This window comes from Trichoderma reesei (assembly GCF_000167675.1).
Source record: "Trichoderma reesei QM6a unplaced genomic scaffold TRIREscaffold_4, whole genome shotgun sequence".
Classification (NCBI taxonomy): Eukaryota; Fungi; Ascomycota; class Sordariomycetes; order Hypocreales; family Hypocreaceae; genus Trichoderma; species Trichoderma reesei.
Window position 1 is genome coordinate 1,416,869 of NW_006711151.1, and position 23,271 is coordinate 1,440,139.

The 23,271-nt window shown below is 55.3% G+C and overlaps 5 protein-coding genes across 5 annotated transcripts; 1 reads left to right on the plus strand and 4 right to left on the minus strand.

Annotated features, from left to right (window-relative positions):
• Positions 1 to 456: 456 nt before the first annotated feature.
• On the minus strand, positions 457 to 2,073 carry TRIREDRAFT_120803 (uncharacterized protein; the record flags this gene model as incomplete). Its single annotated transcript, XM_006963416.1, has 2 exons — positions 457 to 1,480; positions 1,611 to 2,073. The coding sequence occupies 2 exons, from the start codon at positions 2,071 to 2,073 to the stop codon at positions 702 to 704; spliced, it is 1,242 nt and encodes a 413-aa protein (XP_006963478.1). The 3' UTR covers positions 457 to 701.
• Positions 2,074 to 4,572: 2,499 nt separating this feature from the next.
• TRIREDRAFT_57474 (uncharacterized protein) lies at positions 4,573 to 7,485 on the minus strand (the record flags this gene model as incomplete). Its single annotated transcript, XM_006963417.1, has 2 exons — positions 4,573 to 5,919; positions 5,983 to 7,485. Coding segments are annotated over 2 exons (2,850 nt in total), but the record flags the coding sequence as incomplete, so codon positions are not given.
• Positions 7,486 to 9,198: 1,713 nt separating this feature from the next.
• On the minus strand, positions 9,199 to 10,424 carry TRIREDRAFT_76082 (uncharacterized protein). The gene is made up of 3 exons (XM_006963418.1): positions 10,302 to 10,424; positions 10,150 to 10,239; positions 9,199 to 10,096 (listed from the first exon to the last, which is right to left on the minus strand). Exons 1-3 carry the CDS (start codon positions 10,387 to 10,389, stop codon positions 9,381 to 9,383), a joined length of 894 nt encoding a protein of 297 aa, XP_006963480.1. The 5' UTR covers positions 10,390 to 10,424; the 3' UTR covers positions 9,199 to 9,380.
• A 499-nt stretch (positions 10,425 to 10,923) lies between these two features.
• Positions 10,924 to 12,239, minus strand: TRIREDRAFT_76083 (uncharacterized protein; the record flags this gene model as incomplete). Its single annotated transcript, XM_006963419.1, has 3 exons — positions 10,924 to 10,982; positions 11,039 to 11,724; positions 11,788 to 12,239. 3 exons carry the CDS (start codon positions 12,237 to 12,239, stop codon positions 10,924 to 10,926), a joined length of 1,197 nt encoding a protein of 398 aa, XP_006963481.1.
• Positions 12,240 to 18,190: 5,951 nt separating this feature from the next.
• Positions 18,191 to 22,088, plus strand: TRIREDRAFT_120805 (uncharacterized protein; the record flags this gene model as incomplete). Its single annotated transcript, XM_006963223.1, has 4 exons — positions 18,191 to 18,206; positions 18,972 to 19,364; positions 19,450 to 19,607; positions 19,683 to 22,088. The coding sequence occupies 4 exons, from the start codon at positions 18,191 to 18,193 to the stop codon at positions 22,086 to 22,088; spliced, it is 2,973 nt and encodes a 990-aa protein (XP_006963285.1).
• Between the last annotated feature and the right edge of the window lie 1,183 nt (positions 22,089 to 23,271).

Below are 23,271 nucleotides of genomic sequence, written 5' to 3' on the forward strand. Positions count from 1 at the left end.
CCTTCAAAGTCTTGAACGGGTGTCCGAAACGATGACAGGATCTGTTGAACAGCACTATTCAGAGGGCTACATTATGCAAAAGCGTCTCTTTTCAGAAGGGCGATACAATGTCTTTATGACTTCGATAGATATGAGATGCTGGCCCTTGATGACTGTTGATTCGAAACACATATAATGGGATATACTCATACATCAGGCAGCAAAGGAGCTCAGCATTTCCCCGTGTTTTCTTCTAATTGTCTACTTTATCTAGCGAGCGACGCCCTCGTGCTACTACTATGAAGCTGCTAAAACGAGCGCAGAGGGTATTCAATGTACAACCAAGATCATAACAAAAGTGCAAAGAGAAATATCAAGATCATTCCGTCATTCCCACACATCTCAGCCAACCATTTACAGAAAAGGTGAGATGAAGAGGACATCGTTCAAAAGATTGAACACCCATGGTATGTGTTTGTATGCTACCGTGACGGTCCTTTGCTCTTGATCTGAGATCCCAAGTCGTCATGGAAATGACAATAGAGGGAATTACCAGCTTTCATAGATGATCATGCGGCCATAGGTAGGGGCGACTCAACGTCCCAAAGTGACATAAAGGAAAAGACAAAGCCGACAACCCAGCCAATGCAGCCCTGGGTATTCCCCTCTTGGGGAAACAGGGGAAACGCCTCGTATACTTACTTGCACCGGAAAAACAAAGCTCAGCTAGACGTCCTTCGCGCCGCACGCTCAATCTCGGCGTCCAGATGCCGCTCTTCCTCCTCCAGCCGCAGAATATCAGCCTCCGTCATGCCCTCCTCGACGAGATGGGCAATGTTACGTGCCCTATTGCCCGACGTAGCCGTGCTGGGGCGGTCGTCTGCAGGAGACACCGGGTCGGCTGCGCTGGTCCCTGCGGCGTGCTGGAGAGGTATCGGTAGGGCGCTGGAGCCGGAAACGGGCCCGATTGCTCGGCTGTTGTCATTGTCGGAAAAGGGCGAGATGACGGGCGACTCGACGACGGATGGCCGGGCCTCCTTGGTGCCGATGAAGGAGCTGGTCGTCTGGTGGGTAGCATTGTAGCCCCCGTCGAAGTGGCGTCTCCGGCGGCGGCGCAGGAGGAACCAGGCCAGGCCGGCGATGAGCGCGATGCCGATGATGGAGCACGCCACGGCGATGCCGGCGATGGCACCCGTGCTGAGCCCGCCTCCGCCCCCGCCTCCGCTGGATCCAATGCTGCCACCTCCTCCTATGCCGTTGCCGGTGTCAGAAGGGCCGCTGGTCGGGAGGCTGGGGTTGCCGATGGAAGTGGTAGCCTCGCCGCCTTGCTTGTCCTGGCTATTGTCCGTTGCCTCTCGGTCAAAGGCTTCCGAGTCAAAGGGTCCGTTTGCAACGGTGAAGACGCCCGATTGTGTGAAGCCCTCGTCGCCGCTTTGTGTCTTCCAATCAATCTTGATTACCATCTCCCTCGTGTACCACTCGCCTGTGCTCAGTCCGGAGTCTGTGAGATTGAGCATTGCGTCCGAGGGATTCACTGTCGTCCTTGTCAGCCTTTTTCCATCGTTTGGTCGTCTCGACGATGAGAGCACATGCTCGTCCTCATACGATGTGGACGGGAGAGGGCAACATACGCTTGGCAAACTCATTTCCAGGTGTGCTGTCGCCAAACTTGGCGTGGGCAATGACACTTGCTTGAGATACATCAAAGGCCTCTCCATTGTTGACTTTCCTGCCGTACCAGAAGATATCTAGCAGCGTCGTGTTGCTCCTTGTATATGTCCAGGCAAAAGTCTTTGTCCGACTCTGGGTAGAAAAGACGCGACCGGTGCTATTGGGTCCAAAGTTGGTCTTGTCATTGAACACGAGCACCTTGGGCGAGGAAAGCGAAGTGAACGAGTTTGTAGGCGAAGCACTCGGCAATATGTTCATCTGGGTCGACGTCGGCAGCATGCCTTGAGCCTCGCTGCTTATGGTGCCGCCTCCGTCGCCCCCCGCAGGGCCGCCAACGCCGGGACCATTGGGATCGACGCCTTCAGATGGCAGCAGTGAGAAGGTGGTGGAAGTTGGTGCGTCTCCAGTGGCCAAGCCCGCCATGGAGAACGGCTGGGAAGGGCTTCGGGCGAGCGTGAAAGCGGTCTCTCCAAGTTGATTATATGGTGGTGTAGCAAGACGGCCCAACTAGCTAGTGCCCGACACCAACATCAACATCCGACAGCACGGGGACCAAGTAACCGGAATAGGGAGCAAAGCCGGAAGGAGAGCAGAAGGAGAGCGAAAAGGAGAAGAAAAGGGAAAAGAAAGAAAGAAGAGGAAGAGAAGAGGAAGAGAGAATTAACTGGGGGGGGAAGTGGTGTAAGTCGGTGATAGCGGCGGGCTCGTCAGACACAACAGCGAAAAACGAGGCGCAAGCCGCACGAGAAGTGAGATGTCAGACCGGGGCGAATAGCGGCCGCGAACAGGATCGCAGGACTAGCTGCCCAGGGCCATGTCGATTGTTGCTCGCTTCGTCTGCACATGGCTAAACGGGCTTCCTGATTCCATGGTTCGTCTTGGCCCCTCCTCAGACCACTCATGACTGAGGGGGGCTCTGCTGCATGCCCTCCCGTGCCTATTGATTGATTGATTGTTGGTTATCTCGTCGTCCACAAAGCCATGTACGAGTATCATGATCCTTCATCGAGGCGGGTTGTGTTGCATTCCTGCTACGCTGCGGTTTCGCTGGGCTGGGCAGCGCCAGATCAAACTCGGCCACCCCTGCTCCCCTGGTCCCTTTGGCGTCCAGTCCGAAGGAAGGGCAGACGAAAAGATGGTGACGGGCGAGTGGGTTGGAGTGGGCTTGGCCTGGGGCGGATGGATGGGGCCGCATGAGGCTGGCTATATTTGGCATCCCTCGAGTCGTCTCCGAAGTTGTACACCGCATGTGCAAGTATAGGTATATAGGTACAGTGCAGTGTAGGCAGGGAGACGCAGACGGGATCGCTCCAGTCGCTTACTCGGCGCTGACAGGAAACCCATTCGGACTGGGGTTGAAGCGGAGTTGTTCTTGTGTGACGGTTGTTGATCAGCGCCTCTTCTGGTCTTCTCGTACATGGAAATATAATACTGGGAGAAACATGTGTTCATACTTTGATAGGCCATGTATAGGTATGGAGCACCACTTACACAGTCTGTCTAACCGCTGAAAGACTTGCGGTCGTATCACATGGTAAGTAATCATAAGGGACCACAACATGAAGCAAAAGCCCGATCCCAGCCTAGGCAGTGCAACCAGGATAGTATGTATGTAGACGCAAAGGAGCTGCTGTTGCTGCTGTTGCTGCTCAACTGTACAGCAGGAGCCCGACAGGTCCCCCCTCTTCCACCCACTCCAGGGCACAATAGACGCTGTTTGACGGGAGACGGTTTGTCACCCGTTGGCTGAATTCTGATTCATGGGTTTTCGATGGAGCAGCGGAGTGGCGTCTTTTGGTCGGGGCAAGCCATTGAGCCTATGGAGAGCCGGGTGAGGCTGAAGGGGTGTTCTCCACTGCGGCTGACTAGGGCGGGACATGGGGTGGCTTGGGATCTGCCTTGTTGTTTTTGTTTGCTTGTTTTAGAAGTAGTAAGTAATAGTATTCGGTGTGTATGCGGAAGAATGGTGATGGTTGGAAAGTCTGCGGTTGAGGCGTCGAAGTTGGTGGTCTGAAGAAGACTGGAGATGCCAGAGGATTATCTGATTGATACCTGAGGCAGCAGGTGGACAGTGCTGCTGCTAAGGGATACTTGATGCCGCATATTGCAGACGCTGGGGTAAGGAAGTCGCAACTTATCTGTCCAAGATCATAAGATGCCCAAGGTACCCAGACGTCAGAAAATACCACCAGCATGGACACTCAATAGGTTCCTAGGCAAGACCAGGTAACCTCCTCACCATCATGAAAAGCGGCATCGATTGGCCACAGACCCGTCCATGCCCAGACCTAGCGAATGCGTTATTGCATGTGGCTTGCAAATAGCCTGTTTCGACGCTTGTTACACATGATGTGTGCCCAAGGGCTCAAGAGGCTCCAACCCAACACAGCTGAAACAACCCTGAGGTCCGATGCACTCTTAAGCATCACGAAGAAAAACGACCAAAGACAATTGCTTCCCAGAACAGCTTCTCTATACGGGAGTAAGACGCACAAATTACTTCCCTATCAAGAAAATTTGCTTATCTCATTCATCTTCTCTTGCCCTGCCCTCTCGTCATCTTTTGTAATAACGCAACCATCTACGCCGCCCCCCGGCCTCTAGTCGATTATACAGCTCCAGACATACAAAGTACATGCAGCAGCATATCGAGACCCCCCCTCTCTATACATGTAACAAAAGCTCATCAAAACAGAAGAAGATAGAGAACCAGATCCCATCCATCCATCCATCCAGTCATTCAATTATACTAACCCCTCACTTTCGACATCCGACAATCAAAGGTCAGAAGTCAAAGGTCGAATTGCACGCAGGTAAAAAAAAAACTTGAACAGAGTGATTTTACCCAACTCCAATGGTATGTACCGAGACGATGCAGGCGAAGAAGAGGGAAGCGGAATTTTAACAACCCCCATAGAGCGATTACGCAAAAGTCATGGAAATCTCCTGCTCCTTGCCAAAGTCATCGTCGTCCGGGTCGTTCCAGGGGTCGGCCAGCGTCATGGTCGGCAATGTGCTGGCCGTCTTGACAACCGGTCTGCTCGGCTCTTCGTCAAATGCGGAATGTCGGCGGCCGGGCTCCTGGAAAGACGTATCAAACGTCATCTGAATCTCGTCATCGTGTGTGTCATGCTCGTAGAGGTACGGCGACGGAGAAGGGCGAGTCGTCGGCGTTCCCGACGTTGTAGCAGCCTGCTCTCGCGTCCCGTTATTGGAAAACCGCAACGGTAGCACATCCGCGCTCTTCGATGTCTGCAAGGATCCGTGAGGCTCCAGTCCAGCCCCCCGTGCCGGAGTTTGAGGCGACGAGGCCGGCGAGTAGTCGAGCTTCATCGGTGGGAGGGTCGACTTAATCTCCTTGACCTGTATTTCCTCTGTACCGTCGTTGTCGGCTTCTTTGGCGAGTTCAGCGCGAATGGCATCAATGTCGAACAAAACACCATAATTGTTGCCGTCCTTATCCTCGGTCTTCTTCCCAGGCTTGGGTGAGTTTTTGCCCGACTCTTCGTAAATCTCCCACTCTTGCCTTTCTCCCTTGTTGCGCCGTCCGAAAAACCCAAACTTGCTTGTCCTCTTTGACGCTTTGCCCTCCTTCTCCAGCGCTCTCCGGGCTTCTTCAATCTCGTTGATAAGCTCTCGCTGCCGCCCTTGGTGGTCATCCGGGTCAGGGTCTTCAATTTCTGAAAACTCCTCGCTAGTTACGACCCATCCGCATCTCATGAGAAGCGAAGGCATAGCCTTGCGGTACTCCATATGGCCAGCCACGAGGTCCGTCACGTCGACGTTTTCTATCCACGGGCAGTCGTCCAACGGGGCAAGCCCGGCGATTCGCCTGATGCCACCGTTTGTTAATCGAAAAAGATAGCCCAGGATCCAGTCGTTACGGTTATATCCGTTTACGAAGCGGCCAGAAACCACGGAGCGGGCCTTGAGATACTCGTCTTGCTTGGCCACAATGGGCGACCCAAACATGTAGACATTCTGAACGAGCCCAAACGCACCCTTCCTCGCCAGCTCTCTCAGGCAGGAAAAGATGACTCGGGCGCCGAGCGAGTACCCAACAAGGGTGATGGGCCGCGTACCCAAGCTACGTTCTATAAGCGAGTCGGCCAGGATGAGGCCTGCCGCGGTTGCACGATCGAGAGACACCGCCCAGGGGTTGTCGATGAGATAGGAGAGCTTTGTCAGGACCACCGGCAGCTGAATGGCAGCCATCAGACTGACAAGGATCGTGCTGCCCAGGACTTGTTGCAGACCTTGTGTGAGTGCCTAGGGGAGGGGGTTAGTCTTTGCGGCAGATATCCTTGGGGCAAACTCTCATGTTGAGCTTACCTCGGTAGCCAGAATGTTTATGGTGTCACCCATGCTCCGGAGCATTTCTGGTTCCCACAGCACGGAGTAGATGTCACCCATGATAGGGTCGACCGTGCTAAACGGCAAGCGGACATCATCAACCTTTCCCGTGAGCCAACCGGACACGGTGACAATCAGGTTGACGCGCTTGTTGTTGTGGAGAGGCCGATACTCAAACGTCTTGACAGCGCCAGTCCGGCGACCGGCCGCCCTGCCACCGATGACACCGCCCGAGGCCGCTGCGCTGGATGTGATGATGGCAGCTCCTCCAGCTCCAGCCAGGAAGCTGCTGGTACCTGTCACACCAATCGTCGTAAAGCCGGCGGCCAACCCTGCTCCAATGACAGGGGCAAGCAGGCCGGCAGAGAGTCCAATGACGAGGCCACCGCCCACAGTCGCTAGGCCCATCATGATGTACCTCTTCTTCAAAGCCATCTTTCTCCTGTGCTCCATGTGTTCCTCTTCGTTCCAGTTTTCTTTTTCGGCTGCCTGCTGCATCTCCAATGCATCCGTTACCTTCTTTTCGAACTTGCAAATGTCTATCCATGAAATGCCCAGGCTCTTCCCCACCCGCTCCAGTAGAACTCTTGAGCGAGCATCATATACCGAGTCCGCAATCAGTATCAGGAACAAGTCGCACAGCACCGTCCATCGCAGGTCAATGTCAATCTTCTCCGTCGTGGGCATCTGCGAAGGCGTCTTGACCTCCGGCAGCTCCTCGCCAGTGTGTGTCTCGTACGGGGGCGGCATCTCGGCAGGCTTTTCCTCCTCTGAATACGACGGTAGGTAACGGCTAGATCTGGGGGTCCCCAGCCTCTTCTCTTCTGCCATTGGGTTCTGAACTCTGGAGTTGGCAAGAAGGGCTGCTGTGAGATCCTGCGCCATGACGCCGTGTTCTGCAAGCTGCTCAATCATGATCTGCTCGGCATCGCTAATGTCCATGTGAGAGTAGAGCCGGATCATCATCTTCTGACCCCACATCTTGACGGCCTCGGCGCCCATGAGGACCTGTCTTTTGGCAGATTTCGGCAGCGGCAGGCTCTCAGCCTCCTTGACCATGTTCACAATCTCCAGGCGGACGACGCCGACGTATGCGATCCTCTGCCCTTCGGTGAGGAGGTCCTTGGTGGCCTGCATCTGGGACACGGCGTCCCTGGCCTCTTCGTCTTCGCCTATCGACGTGCCGTTGGGGTTCTTGAACAAGTATTGCGTATGCTCGTCCATGCTCGTCGCCGACTCGGCGTCTTCATCCATAATCACCCGTGTATATCCCTTTCCGGCGCCACCGAGACCGGCATAGCCATACGTCTCATCCTCATCTGCGTCGTGCTCTCGTGCGATCAAACGGTCGTCGTCGTCATACATGTCGTATCTGGCATAGGATGGCATTTCCTGCCAGCCGCCATCATCGTCTTCGTCCTTCTTCTTCTCGTCCTCCTTTTCTTCGCGTTGCAGCAAGTGTTGATGAGAGAATTCTGAGATGCCCTTGCCACTCGCAGGGCTAGAAAAGCTCCGGTCTCGGTTGTGTGTTTGGCTGATTCCTTCAGGTGATTTTGCCTGGAGGTATCTTTCGCTCGAGTCGGCGCCCCTCAACGGGGTCTTTGGGGTAGAAGGCGCTTCAAACGTAGGGTTTCCTTTGGCCGGAATTGGGGTCGTGGGCGGCAGCTGCTGGTCTTCTGTCGATGAGCTCATGGTCACTTGTCGCTCTGTCTCATTCTCGGCCTTGGCCTCTGTACTGCTTGTCTGCTTGGGTGACGACGAGGTAGCTGCAGATGCCGTCTCCGGGGTCGACTGAGCGCTCTTGGAGCCAGCATCCTCTGGGTCGCCGCCCGATGCGCGCCCATTCTTTCCGCCAGCAGCTTCGGTTGCCTCTTCGTGTCCGTCTTTGGATCCGCCGCGACCATTTCGGATCTCGTTCCCGTCGTCGGCATCGTTTGTCGCATCTTGGGCCTCCGCGCCCGTCGGTTCCGCCGCCGGCGGTGCTATGTATCGCCTGATGGGAAGCCCAAAGTCATCCACATCGGCCACAGCAGTCGGCGCCGCAGCCGCCGTGGATTCTGCCTCCTTGCCGGCCATTGTCACAGCCCCAAGATACGCGAGGAGGGGTTGCTGGAGATCACGTCCACGTCCACATCCGCCTTGTCGGCGCGCGCGAGGGGCATGGATGGGACGTGACGGGGGAAAGACGCGAGAGTCTTTGGAGGAGAGAGACAGAAGGCGAAGACGACGACGACGACGAAGAAGAAGAAGAAGAAGAAGAGGATATTCCCTCTCTCGCTCTCTCTCTCTCTCTCTCTCTCTTCCTGCTCGTCTTCTGCCTCGTTCGGGTTGCTGGTGGTCGCGAGCCGGAGAGCGGTGTCGCAACAGCGTGTGTGGTTACGTCGTTAAATTAAATTTGGCGGCCCCCCCGGGCTAGCGGGAGGGAGAGGCGGCGCTGCTTTCGGGCTGCAAATTCCGGCGCTGCCACCACCCAACAACCGGCTCTGGCAGTGACAAGTTTATTAGCGTCTCAATGGTCAAGGCTGTCTCAGTTGGCACAAGAATCCAGCAGAATGGCGGGAGTTCAGGGGAATGGAGTTGCTGTTTCGGCGGCAGCAGTGATGGCGGGGATCCTTTAGAAGATTCGTGATGCAAGCTGCGGAGTGGCAGTGACAAAGAGTGGCTCGCTCGCATTCGTATTTGACTGTCTGGGGGCGTGGAGGGGGGTTTCTGCTAGGCTCGGCGTCGTAAGACGACTGGGATGATAAGGTAGAGAGCTGTCAGTTTAGGTATCTTATCACGATCCGTACGTACCTATTCATCTGACAGCATCCCCCAATAGTAATACGCACACTGCCCCCATTGTTTGAGATATGTCGGTCCTCGTAAGCCAAAGCTTCTTCCAGCATGACGACACAAGACGAAAACAACGAGGAATGGGGCGAGTATCATTCTTTCCATTGGATGCGCTGCAACAATCATACTACCTAGTATAGTACTAGCAGTGCTCTTCTTGCGGAGATTTGTCTTTCGCTCTGTCTGAGACTGCTCTCTGCTGCTTCGAGACTGCAGATGAATAACTGGCCTCTATGTATGCAGCGGCTAACACACGCTGCATTCCATGCCTCTTCTTCCCAGCCAGACGCAGCGTGAGTTTCTCCATACCTATGAGACAGCCGCAACCATCATTCACCATCAGCCAGACACGACGCATAGCAATCGTATGTACTAGGTAATATTCACAGTCGCTTCTACCGGCCATAGCCATATGCTAGGTAGTCATCACATAATTATTACAACTCCATGCTCAACGCCCTGAGCACTGTCATTGTCCTCTACCAATGACCACAGCGCCCCAGTCTCCATTGTTTCGCTCATCATGAGAACCGCCACGCCTTTCAGCTCTCTCCTCCGGCATTGCTCGGGGCTGCCGCAGCCGGCTCTGAGGCGCCGGGCGCTGTCGCATTTTCTGATTTGGTCTTCTTCCGTCGCTTCCTCTTCGCCTTGGTGTCTGATGCAGCAGTCTCTGGCTTCTTGTCGGTCTCCTTCTTTGGCGTTTGCTGCGGCTTCTTCTTCTTCACTGATAAGGGATTTGCTCCCTTGGCGCCTCTGTGTTTCTTGGGTTTCTTCTCGGTCGTGGGTGCTTGTGTGGCCTTGCGTCGGTCGCCGTCTTCGTCGTCGCTTTCACTGTGATCGCCATTGTCCGCACCCTCGTCTTTCTCTTCGCGTTTCCGCTTGCCAACCGTCTTCTTGAGCTCCGCCCTGAACTTCCGTCTCTCCTCTCGTTCCCGAATCTGCACGCTCTCATCCGCCATGGGCTCCAGAATCATGACGCTCCGCTTGATGTATATCAGCGGCACTCCCCTGATCCCACGCAGCATTCTCCGGACATCCAGGTTCTGGCTGGCAACCACGTAGCGATGCTTGTTCTCGCCGGTTGATTTGGGGTCCACGACGGACCGCAGGCACTCTATCGTCTCGAGGGGTTTGGGGTATTCATCTGGGTGGTGGCCACAGCGTCTTCGTTCGAATGTCTTGGCCAGTTCAATCGCCGCATTGCCGCCGGGCTGGTCTTTGTCTGCGTAGAGCTTTCGGATTTCGCATTGGGTGATTACTGTCGACTCTTGTCAGCAGTTGCTCGAGTTCGAGCGATGCCGGCTTACTCACATGGCTTGACTTTGCCGTGAACTGTGCTCTGCAACCTAGCCGCTAGGTCCATGGTACACTTGTTCGCATCTTTAACCATTTCCGCGTCCACTGCAGAAGAGAACCGTCAGTCGCAGGCATCTGGGAACATCCCCGCCATGTTTGAGACGAACCTAGGACCTGATATGGCTCGCGAAAGCCAAACGTCATGGAGAACTGCTCCATGAGCTTGCGATATTGCTTTGACCGTTTTCCTCTCATCTTGATGGTATATTCTGTGGCGGATTTGTGCTGATTTCGACGAGTTGAGGCCGAGGAGCAAGAGAGCAAGAGTCTTTTGTCGCAGCAATAACGTGAAATCCCATCAATCGAGCTCAGTCTGAGCTTGGAAAATAAATTTCTTATCGTCAGAGTGGAGCACGTGCGATAACAATCTCCAAGGTTTATGAGGTGGGGCCGTTCTGCACGACCCACCCCGTGCACCAGCGCCGAATAGGAACTAGACCTCCATTCAATGCTTGATAGAGTCGTCTCTATCAAGATATTCTCAAACGTTGAGAACTCGCACTTGAATGAATTTCCATTGGTATTGCTATTTGTGTTTGGATCACTTCTCACCGGCACTAGAACCAGGCCGACGCCTATCCTCTCTCACGTGCTCACATATTGTCAAACCTAGTATTCTGGCGACTCGTTGACTCGAGTCAACGACAGCGAACTGACAAACGCCAATGCTTCGACCCCGGATATCAGACGCCAGGTTTGCTAAACCACAGCGCTGCCCATATCGCCGTGTTACTTCCCTTCGTCTCTAACGCATAATGCGGCAACAACGCTGATATCGTCCAGCTTTCCTATCAATAGGTTAGTGAATGTCACGCAGTTGGACGTAGTTAGAGAACAGACTAACCTCCCTCGCTGGCTAAGCCCTCCTCAATGGCATGCTCCATGAACGGACTCTCGGCATAAGGATCGAGAGCTACCGCTTTAGCAGCCGCTACTAAGTCCCGAGCAACAATTGCCATACCGCCATTGCGGCCGCCCCTTCGATCTACCTTGCTATCCGCACCTACACCTTTCCCATCCTCCCACTCTTTTATGCTTTGAAAGACTCGAGCCGCAATCTCGTGCCCCCAGAGGTTGTCAATGACACCATCGCTCATTGCCAGGACCACGTCGCCTTCTTCCAGGTCTACCGTGTCCACCACCGCGTTCTGCCTCGGCGTGTCGGGGCTATTCGTGCCGAGCTGGCGCGGACAGTCGAACCAATGCCACTGTTCCGTGGTCTTGAAGACGACCGATTGGTCTCGAGGGCGGAGAACGAGGATCTGGCTGTCGCCCAGGTTCGTCACATGGAGGACTGGCACCGCAACTTGGCGCCCCGCGTCCGTCACCACCTTGTAGTGAAGTTGAGCGCCACACGCTGTCGTCGTTCCCTGCCAGTTATGCGCCCCGGTCGCTTCTTGTGTCTGCTCGAACGCCGTCTGCAGGGATGCGATGGAGTCGGGCTGGTAGGCCTTTTGCTCGAACAGGTTCTTCGTCGCCTCGTCTTCGATGGCCGTTGCCCAAAAGTGCAATATCAGTCGCGACCACAACCTGTCTGTTCCGTCAGGGGCGTCATCCTACAGGGCGGGATGCCGTGCTACGGGAGGGATTTACCCAGCATGACCTCTGGGGCGCGCCGCCCACGCACCCACGCCGTCGTTTGCACATATGAAATAGTCGCTAGCATACACAGCATCGTCACCGTTGGTAAGTCCCTTGATGAGTTCTCCATTCACGAACGCGCGGGCTCGACGGTCTCGGCTCTGGTGGTGGGTGCTCAGGGGATCTGAGAAGGACACGGATGGAGGGGACAGGAAGGGCGGCGGAAACGGCCGGGGCGACCGCTTCGCAAACAGCGCGATGCCCGTCTCAAAGCGAAAGGGCGATTTGCCGTACGGCGATGGCGGCTGCGACGGCGGCTGCGGTTGCGATTGCGATTGCGGTTGCGACGCTGCAGAGACGAGGCGTCTCTCCCAGCGGCCCCGCCATCGCGGGCCTGCGAAGCACTTGAGACGCGATGAGGATGTCAGGAAACTCGCCAACGGTGGAGAGAGTGATGTGCGCATTCCCAACATGTGCAGCAAACGCCAACCTGTTGGGCCGCTGAGCACAGCCTGGAGGCGGAATTCCAGGATGCGAACAGGAGGTTGTCTCGATATCCCCGGATCGGAGCTTACGATGGGTGTGAACAGCAGCGGGTTCGATTAGCCGCACGTGATGGGGTGATTGGTAAAGGTCCGTATGCGGAGCGCGTGGAGAAGGCACCAGACTGCTGCACTGATTGACTGCCCTGCTCTTTGAACCTTTTACGATGGCTTCTCTTCCTTCCTACCTAGCTACCCTGCAACATGTCCAATTTCACACGAAATACCTCTCTAGAACATCGCCGTTGACTCATGTCTGATAATATTCTTGTCCATCCAAACGCCAAATGTCGCTTAGCAGCTGCAAATTAACGGCCTCGCCTGAGCTTTGCATTCGCCCAAGCCGGCCCGCTGCCATGTTCAGTAAAGCCGACACGACCGAACTGCCATCGGAAAATATCAGGACCTCTCATTTCCGTTGAAATGAGAAAGAGGGCACCTCGTTGATGAAAGGGAGCCCGGGAAGCCGAACATGCCGCCGTACTTTGTCGCAGTTCCCCGAGCTCATGGGAGCAGCGCACAACGTTAGTGAATCGCCACGGAGCCTTGATCAACCGCAGCTCAACGCATCTGGCACCGTCTTCCAATATCGAGCTGATCCCGGCAAGCGGATCAGCAGAATCGAGGGTCTGATCGTGGGTCTAAACGTGGGAGACTTGCCGCCCTTCCAAGGCAGAGCATCAACGACTAACTGGGCCACTACCACGACTAGCATCGCAGCTGAACTTTGGTGCGATGCGACTAAGAATATGCTTGGCAAAGATGGGTGAAAAAGTGCGGAGCAGCAGCGAATTCTTGATAACGCAGCATGTGGTACATACATAGAATCATCGAATGCACACTGCATCATCCAAGGGAGCGATCCCCCAATGCCCCCCGTCAGAAACAGCCAGCCGCATGATGCACCATCAAGTTCAACCTCAACTTCAACTGGGCCTCACTGACGTCGATTGAATGCAGCCAAGGTGGGTGATCGGATGGTGTCACCGGGCCCGAAGCCGCCCATCACGGAGGATTTGCTGGCTGGGAAACCGGGACGACGGGTTGCACGGCACCGCCTTGAGCAAGGCTTAGGCCTATCGTGACGCGTACAATGCGGGAGGATGTGCTCTTTCGTTGCTCGTGCAGCCTTCTGGTGGCACCCACTGACAAGATCGATTTACAGCACCCGGCCTGGTGTGTGTGTGCGTGTGTGTGTGTGTGTGTGTTACAGAGGCGGTACGTTGTGAGACACGGCGGGCCCGTCATGTTTCGATTTTACGAAACAATTACTACTACCATCATGAACGAAGTGCCAGATCGAAGCCCACGCTTCTTCTTTTCCAAGGGGGCCAGCATGACGTCAGGCTGCGTTTTGGCAGCTCCTCGACCTTGGTCTGATGGATGGCAACGATTCTCCGGTGAGAAAGCTGGAGCCGGACCCTTGGCGTGCCCCATCACCACCGCCATCGTTAGCAGCAAGCATTCAATCCAATGTTGTCGTTACTATTTACGGACTCGTGAGTCGTACTCGTACCTGCAAGAAGCAGCAGAGGGGGCTTCCACAACGAACCAGAGGATGCCAACGCTTTCGTCTGTATGTACGATGGAATCTTGGCAGCTTTTCTGAATTGGCAACCTTCTGGATGCGCCGCCACCCCCCGGATCAGCAGCTTTCTTTCTGGAGGCTCCATCAGCGGCGTAATTCCTCATGCTTCACCGCAATTGGAGTTTGCCGCCGTCCCGTCCGTTGGGGTGAGGGGGAAAAGCACCGACAGCTTGGAAGTAGGTAAGTGCTGACTTGTCCCTCTCTTTCTCTCTATTCCTCATGCCGTGCCGCAAAAAGCTGTGTCGTCTCCGGCTGTGGTGAGGCTTCAAACTTACGGTGCCTCTTGGATGCCGGTGGGTTGATTGGAGCAGTTCCATTGGGTAGAGGCAATGATTGTGGATTTGCGTACTTCTTGGCTTGCTGCGCCGCGATTGATCTTGGAAGGTTTCGGCTTACTTGGCGTATAATCCGTGCTCGTAGCTGTAATACCGGTGAGAAGGTAAATCTGCCCGGGAGCAATAGGCGACTGGGAACTGAATAGTTGCCGTGCTCCGTCGGGTATTATTACTTTGGTAGCACAACAGCCTCCGCCCTATCTAGGCCAGATGCGGCGTTTTGGCGGCGTCTGGAGTAGCGTTGCATTGCATCGCATGGCCCGGAGAGGTTCGGCAGCTCGGGGAACGGAGGCCAGAGTTTGCGTGAGTTTGGTGTCGGGTGCCAAATGTCGGAATTAACTGAGGCGAGAAATGGCGAGCACTAGGTAGGTAGGTAAGGTAGGTATAATCTCGTAGGTGTTGTGAGCGAGGTGCGTAACAAGGCTGTGTGATGGGGTGCCAGGCTGTAAGCGAGCACAAAGGGGGGGCTTGGCTTTGAGGAACCCTGTAGCGAGCTGAAGGATGAATGAAAGGAAAGGGAAAAGGAAAGCAGGAGAAGGCGGATGAAGAGAGATGATGGTAGTACTTCGATTGTAGGCACCTTAGGTAGGTAGGTACTTTCAGACAAACTACCTACAGGACCCTAAAGAGAAACAACGTGCGTCACAAGTTCCTGCATTGACGGCGCCTGGAGTGGTGTGACACGATGCATGACAATGGAGACGGACGATGGACAAGTCTCCAAAGGCGGTCTGCAGTGACTTGAATTGAATTGGCCGGATGAAAGGCGACTGACGTGGTGTAGAGGGCGGCTAGCATTTGCCGCGAAACATGTTGTAACAAAGGTCTCTGACACGGATTCAATGGGGGATTCAACGACAGCCTTTCATTCACGTTGTTTGGCGCCCATCGGAACCAGAGCGGTTGGACAGCGGAGGCCGAGGGGGGCGGGCTTCTTGTTGCTGGCGGCAAAGGCTGCCGTGGGCCGGCCCCCTTGCTTTGTGGCCCTGAATGAAACAGAACAGAGCCACAACAATTCTGCTCCCCTCTTTGTGAGTCGAAAATTGAAGATGAGGGTCGTTTTTTCTCTTTTGAACATGATAATTGCGCAGGGCTCCATCTTCTGGCGGTGACTCGCAGGCATGCCAATGCACGAAATACTGGGGACGAAAGCAGGCGCCAATATCAATAATCTCTTCTAGAACACCCGCCGGTGATGACGCTATTACTATTACCACCTGGCACGAGAGGAGAGGCGTGCCCATCTGGAAGCCCTTGTTCGTTGCAGCTGTTTTGAGTAATGCTGCCCATGTTGTGGTAGTACTGCTACTACTAGAGATAACACCTACGATACGCTCAAGGCGTACATACTTACATGGACGGAGTAAGAGTTGTCGATATAGGGGCGCTTAAGGACTCCACCAGCCTACTACTAAGCCACGGGGCATCCGGAGCTACGAGATGAGAAGAAAAGGCTGAAATTTACGGACTCTTTTCGTTGTGTTCGGGTGCTGGTATTACTACTGGCTAGAGCCCCTTGCGGGCGCAGAGTTGGCGGTAATACATGCAAAGGAAGAGAAGAAACAAGAACAAAGGCACGCGGTTACGAGATCAGAGCGAACCGCCATAACGGGCGATTTGTTAGTAACGTGTACATGCTGTAATCCACAAACTCGGGGGTAAGGTAGGTAGGTATTACCACCCCCTGGCAGCCATTGTCCGGGCAGTACGGAATTCTAGGTAAGGTACCTGGGCGCCAGCTTAGCCGTTCCCCATATTTGCATCAGACGCATATTGTAAGTACTTGACAGACATGGAGCACCGCACTCTCGCACAGTCGGTGCGTCGACAAAGTGCGTGCTCCGTATCCGTAATGAAAGAAGCAAACCAGCATGGGGAAGGGAAGCAGAAAAGAAAAAGAGAATAACTTAATAAAAAAAAGGGTCTTGTTTGAACACATGCCCAGTTTCCGCCATGCTTAAATACTAGTGAGCCTCCCCATCTAGTCCCTCCCCCCCAGCCGTGGCTCTCCCTTCTTGTCTGGGGAATGTCTCTCGTGGCTTGCCGCCTTGGCCTCTTCCGACCAGATGAACCAGCGACGTCGTCGTGACGATCTTGCGACCCAGGCTTAACGTTTGTTGGCGTTAGCGATCGCCTCTGGCTTGCCATTTAGTGGCGCCGCCGCCTCAGCTGCCACCTCTGCCAGTGACGTCGAGCATGCATGCTTCCCGATCGTTCTACTATCTGATTTCCTTCCCTCTTTTCCTTGACAGGCCATCGAGATAGTCTGACGGCATACCTGGGCGACTGACGTGGATGAGTCTGGAGGAGAGGAAGAGAGAGACAAGACAATTACGACAGACGCTCAAGGGTGCTGCGTTCTGCTTCTGGCCTGGTGACTGCAACCATTTGCTGGGGGGAACTTTCACCTTGGCCCCTTGGCACGCCAGTCGAGAGCGTACCAACGACATCCAAATACGAACATCGGCTCCCTCGACTTTGGATAATACGCCAAGAGTAGAGAAAGAGAAGAAACACACAAAAAAAAGGGAAGCATCACGGAACAAAGCTGCCTGAAACAGCTGTCAGCGATCTGCAGGGCTGGCTAGCACAAGCAGCCGCCAGACCCCCATTCAAGCATCATCATCATCAAAAAAAGCCAAGGTGAGTAAAGAGTTCCAATAGAACATTCCCAGTTTCTCCGTGTCCGCACCGTCGAGCCGCAGCCGCAGCGGTGGCTCGCCCGGTTCTTGGTTCGGCGCCAAAAACCCACCAACGAGCGGCGCAAGTGTGCACGGCATGGCTTGCGACATTCCCGCCCCGGGCGAGTTGGCACCAGCAAGGAGGGAGAGAGAGAGAGGATCGAGTGTGAGAGAAAAAAATTAGATCTCCTGAGCAATGATGGCAAGCGGAGCCCGGATTTTCCCTGCTTGTGTACTTGCTTGGCTGCTTGGGCTTGGCTTCTGCCCTCTCTTGAGGGTCTCTCTTCCTAGTCATGCTGTCATGCCAATCTGGCTCAGCAGGCTCCGGCAGATCCGCTCGTGCCCCCAATGAATCCATTGAAACCCAGACAGCCCAGCGCTTTCCCAGCCGTGTGGATGAAGGAGGCAATTAATAGATAAATAGTAGCAGCCGTACGACGCACAGCTTTCCCGCAAGCCCGATCCTGCTTTTCTTGCTACGACCTCTACCTATTCCTGCGTGAAACCCCTACCTCTTCCTAGGTATTCAGACCTACCTTACCTACCTACCTTGCCTCTACTAAGTGCCATTCGACAAGTGGAAAGACACCAACCACACAGCGCATCGTCATCATCATCATCAGCAGCAACAACAACAGCAACACCGACGCATCGACTGCCGCTGCAGCCCGCCCTAGGAGCAATACGATACGAGGCATCATATCGCGTGCTTGTCTCACGGGGGCCCGTCACTAGAACACCCCCCCGAACAGACTGGCGATACGAGCCCCGGCTGCATTTTCTCTTTTGGCCCTGACTCCATTTAAAGGGACCGATTCGGGCTGCGTCGCTTCATTGCCCCGGCATAGTACTTACTTATACGTCGCCCATCACCACCACCCCGTCACCACCACACCTCTACATTCAACTTCTCTTGCTATATCATCGCTCGCTCGCCTTTTTCCTTAACTCGCTTTTTTTTCTATTTTCTTTACACTCGACACCGCCGCCGCCGGCCGCCGGCCACGCCACTCGCTGCTCCTATTGATACCCGATTTCTCCTTTTATTGTTGGCCTCTGCATTATCGAATACTGCATTCCGGCGAAGAACTACGAGAACCGACGAAGAAAAGAGAAAGACCGGCTTCAGCTTCATGATACCGCACACTCGCCAGAGCCTACTCTAGCTTCGACGTCAAACCGCTCCCGACTGCCTCACTCACCCCCTTCCACCCTCTTCTAGATCGACCGCCCGCCCGAGCACCGGCAAACCCAGTCGCGCATCGCACCATGGGTCGCAATCGAGGTTCGTACTGCCCTATTCCCGTCTCGTCCTTTGTCCGCCGAGTTCTGGCCATTCGTCACCAGCCCCAGCTGGACCCCCAGCAAGCTCCAGTTCTTGCACCCCCCAGCACCCCAGCAGGACCCCTACCTCTACCTCCAGTTAGTTCTGGCGCTGTCCTGGACCCTCCCAGAGTCTCCATGATGGATCTTTACCAAGCCCAGTGTCCCCCCTTGGTTTGCCGCTAAAACCCCAGCATTGCGCAACATACTTACGGTGGCATCCTGGGCGCTGCTCGGAGCACGACTGGCCTCCACTGTCGCCGCTGTTTGTGCGCGAGTTGTTGCGGGCTTCCATTCAATGTTTGCGCAGTTCTCGGGCGTACAGGTACAAGCTTACACGCCCAGGCGCAAGTGTGCCTGGCGGTAACTCGGACCTGCGCAGTCGCCGTGCCGCTCTGGGCGCTGCTCAATCCAATGCTAGGTACCTACACATTAGCGCTGCTACATACGGTACCGCTGCGCTGTGCTGCTACCGCTCCTCAGGGTAGCAGTGAGGCTAGTGTTCGTATCGCAGCGCTCTGTTAGCAGGCGGCTGCCCAAAGCGATCTGGTCGACATTGGCTGCATGGATGCCTCCCGCAGCGAGCGTCGCTCGACCCTGGTCGCCAACCCAATGCCGCCGACTGCTCCGGGCTAGGGGCGGCCTCTTTTTGTTTTCCCTCTGACAGCCAAGGCTCGTTTATTCTGCTGGCTGCTTGGTGCTAACGTGCGCGTGTGTCACCGTCTAGTCGTTTCGTGGATGTCCTCGCTGTCGTCGGGGCGCAAGTCACCAATATCGCCGTCCACAACGCCGCCCTCTTCCGACGAGTCTCCCCTTTCCAAGGACGCAAAGTCCCGGGTCAAGAAGCGACACTCGCTCGCGCACATCGACCTGCGCAGCCCTCCCACGCCACCGCCGCAGTCCGACTATGGCTCGCCCATAAACGTCGACGCCCCAACCCGAGGTAACCGGAACAGCAGCGCGCGACCCATGTCCATCATCCAGACGTATCAGCCGCCCGTCATGGAGGTGACCGAGGACACCATTCCCGAGCTGCAGCCCATCTTCTCGCTGCTCAACTACCATTCCAACAAGCTGTATCACGAGGGCTATTTTTTGAAGCTGGATGATCAGAACACCCGTACGTGGCGTCGTTCCAACCCATACCCACCCCCCACGTTTGTGGCTGCATGGGCGCTTGCTGACCTTGACACTCACTCATTCAGAGGGCAAACCGAACCCAGATAGAACATGGGCCGAATGCTTCGCGCAGCTTGTCGGCACCGTGCTCTCTTTATGGGACGCCGCAGAGCTGGACGCTGCCGGCGAAGACGGCGAAGTTCTTCCCAAATTCATTAATCTCACAGATGCTTCGATCAAAGTGGTAAGACGCCCCTCACGTGCTCAGTGTCGACTGCGAGGATTGCGAGTCTAACACGAAGCTTCTTTCGGCCGATAGATTGAGTCTCTGCCGACCCGTTCAAGCGATGAGCAGCCGCTACAGAACATCCTTAGCCTGTCCACCGCTGGCAAGAATCGATACCTGCTGCATTTCACCTCCCACGAGTCACTGCTGGAATGGACAGCCGCTGTTCGACTTGCCATGTACGAGCATGCCTGTCTCCAGGAAGCCTACACAGGCGCCCTGATTGCTGGCAGGGCCAAGAATCTCAACAACATCAATATCATGATGGAGAGATCCAAGTACAAGATCGAGGTCTGGGCCAGGGTTCGGTTTGGCGCCGGCGTGCCATGGAGGCGCTGCTGGTGTGTCATCACGCCCCCCGACGAAAAGGAGTACAACAAGCTCCAGAAGGAGCTGAAGAAGAAGTCGGCCTACGATCGATCTCCTGCGCGCGTCGTCAAAGGAGACATTAAGTTTTACGATGTCAAGACCGAGGGCAAGAAGCAAAAGAGGACACAGCCCGTTGCCACCATCACCGAGGCCTACTCGGCATATGCCATCTACCCGCAGGCCAAGTCGCTGGTGGATGCCTCAACACTCATCAAGATTGAAGGCAATATCTCCATCCACTCCTCGCCAGAGTCGTCTTCGGAGGGCTTCGTCTTCATCATGCCCGAGACGCGCCCCGCCGTCAGCGGCTTCGAGACGATGCTGCGCTTCCTCTTCCCGACATGGGACACCTTTGGCCTATATGGCCGCCCGGGCCGACTCGTCGCCAGCGCGCTGGATGCTCGATCCCTCATGTTCGCCATGCCCAAGAACAAGAAGCAAGGGTACCTGGAGCTCCAGGACATCCTCGCGCTCCTGCAGGACGCGAAGAGCTCGACATGGAGCGAGAGGGAGTGGCGAAAGCGCCTCAAGGAGGCCACTGGCACGCGGATGAACTCGCTGGAAGATGGAACTCGGTCTTATTCTCCGGCTTCCAACAGCAACCGAAACAGCAACAGAATTAGCTTCAACAAGCCCAGAGTAGGTTTCGCTGGCGACGACTTGAACCGGATGCGCAATTCTTCCGATTCCAACAGCCCCATCTCGATGGGCTCGAATTCCTCGCCAAACGATCAGTCACCTCTCGAGATGGCCGGGCGGGTCGGAAGCTCGAGCTCGGACGAGGGCCGGGCTATGACGCCGAATGCTTATGTCGAGCCCATTGAGACCAGCATGGGGGTGAATCGCACTCCGGAGCCCGTCGTTCGACCTCCGAATATCATGCGCGATGCTCATGACCGCCCGTCAAGCACACCATACAACTCGGCCGAACTGCGCCGGGCCAACAACCGCCTGTCCAATGGCACTCTGGCTCAGATGGCCAAGGCTGGCGGCATTGCTCTGCCTCAGGTCCCCGACATTCCCGACGACGAAGAAGACGAGCAGTTCTTTGACGCCCCGCCTCCGGTTCCTGCCCATGGCGGTGGGTTCTACTCCAACGACAACCGATCTGCTCACTCCATGAACCGCCCCCCTAGCCACCATAGCCACCACAGCTACCACAGCTACCGTGATGGCGACCGCCCACCCACTAACCACTCGCACCAATCGCGTCAAAGGCAACCGTCTCCCTATGGCCAGAGATCGCCCTACACACAAGGCCCTTACGACCAGAGACCGGTTTCCAGAGACGAATCTCACTCGCCGTACCACGCTCAGCGCCCGCTGCCACCTCCCCACGCGACATCGTACCCGGACGAGCAATATGGATCTTACCGCCCCGATTCTGGTGCGAGACCCTATTCTGGCGGCGGCTTTCCTGGGTACAACCAGGGGCACCCTCAGCGGAAGCCTCTTCCCATGAGGCCCGAAGCATCCTGGAACAAGCACCAGAGCATCACTCCCAACGACATCATTGATCACTATACCACACAGTCCCGAGCCCAGTACGACGGCTTCCTGCCTCCCCAGCCGCCGCTCCACCTGGAGTTCCGCAACGAGCTGCAGGAAGAGTTGCAGCAGCAATTGCAGCAGCCGTATGTGGAACGCCCCCGCGCCGGTGTTCTGAAGACGGTGGGCGGTGCCGACCCGGAATCTCACTACAATCCCGGCTTCGAGATCCCCGACGTCAACTTTGGCCCAACCGTTAAGTACGGCGTGGCCCCGGTGCTCCGCAAGCCCGCACCCCCTACGCATGAGCCTCAAGTGCCGAAGACGCCGACGCAGCCAAAGGGCAACCACAAGAGGCAGGACTCGTCGACTGTGCCTTGGCATCCGGCCTCGCCGACATCGCCGGGTTCCCCGCGGTCGGTCCGCCTCACACCCGAGGAGTATGTCCAGCATCGTGCCTCCATCGCCTCGGCTCCCCGCGGACACGGACGAACCCTGTCAGCCAACTCGCTTGGTGGCCACTCGGCGCGAGCCATGTCACCGCAAACGGTGTACGGCTCGGGACAGCACCGACAATACTAGACGGCAAATCTTGGTACTTTTCTGAATTTAGAGTACAGCAGCAACACCTTTTGTTACGAACATACCCTCCTTTTTGCATTGTTCCCTTGCCTTGGATTTTTTGTTTCTATGCATTTTCTATCATGTCGGTTGTACTCTTACTCTTTTGTACATGTCTTCTATCTTATGGTGATAGATACTCTATCAGGCGACTGTGATGTATATGCAGCTTTGAATGCCGTATGCATGGAAGGCGTTGGGCTGGGAGCACTCCATATATCTATAGGAAGTATATCTGAGCATTGTCAATGTTGCTCTAGGACATTCATACACGACATCGTGTTGTCCCCGTCATCATAGGGAACCATACCACCGACATTGTATCGGTGGGCACACGAAATACTATGGGCGGAAGGATCAATCACATTTGATACCAGGTAGATTTATTGGTATGCAGATGGCAATACTACTACTACCAAGTAATGAGGACCGATTTTCCTGTGTATGGGTGCTGACAATTGAGTGAAACATGCTCGTGACTTGTAGATGTCGTAAGTCGATAGCATTTTCATTGTGGTGAATGAGGCTTGGGTGCCGTATGAACAGGGCACATGATTTGTGACGCTATGATAAGCCCGGATTCACGGTAGGTAGGTACCAGGTATACAGCAGCAGCTGTTGAGGCACCTGTCAAAGTTGTTGTGGAAGCTCTCACGACATTATGAAATGAGATAGGGTTGCCCTTTTGGAGTAGGTTTGGGTACCTGAGATGGGCTCCAAGATAGGGGGGGGGGGGGGGGGGGGGGGGGTGGGTTACAGCCGAAGCGATGAGCGGCATCAATGTTGCTGAGGGCTGCATAGGTGTGGTGTACCTGCATGTAACAAAGAAAGCCTGCAGCGTGATGGAGGGGAAGGAAGAAGAAGAAGAAGAAGAAGAAGAAGAAGAAGAAGGGCAGATTAGGAATGTCATTGGGTCAGCATGAGATGTACAGTACTTTGTGGTCTTTTGGTCAGCGGCACGCGCGTGTTGTGGGCGCAAGATGCAAGATCAGGAACGGAGAGAGAGGCTCGTGGCGAAGAGGCTGACGGGGTTTTGGGTTGGCGATCTGGTGACTTTCTTAGGTGTGGGTGTGGACGTGAATGGAGGGGAGCGAACGAACGAACGAACGCGCGGAAGAGACACCAGTTTGTTGCGCGGCTGCAT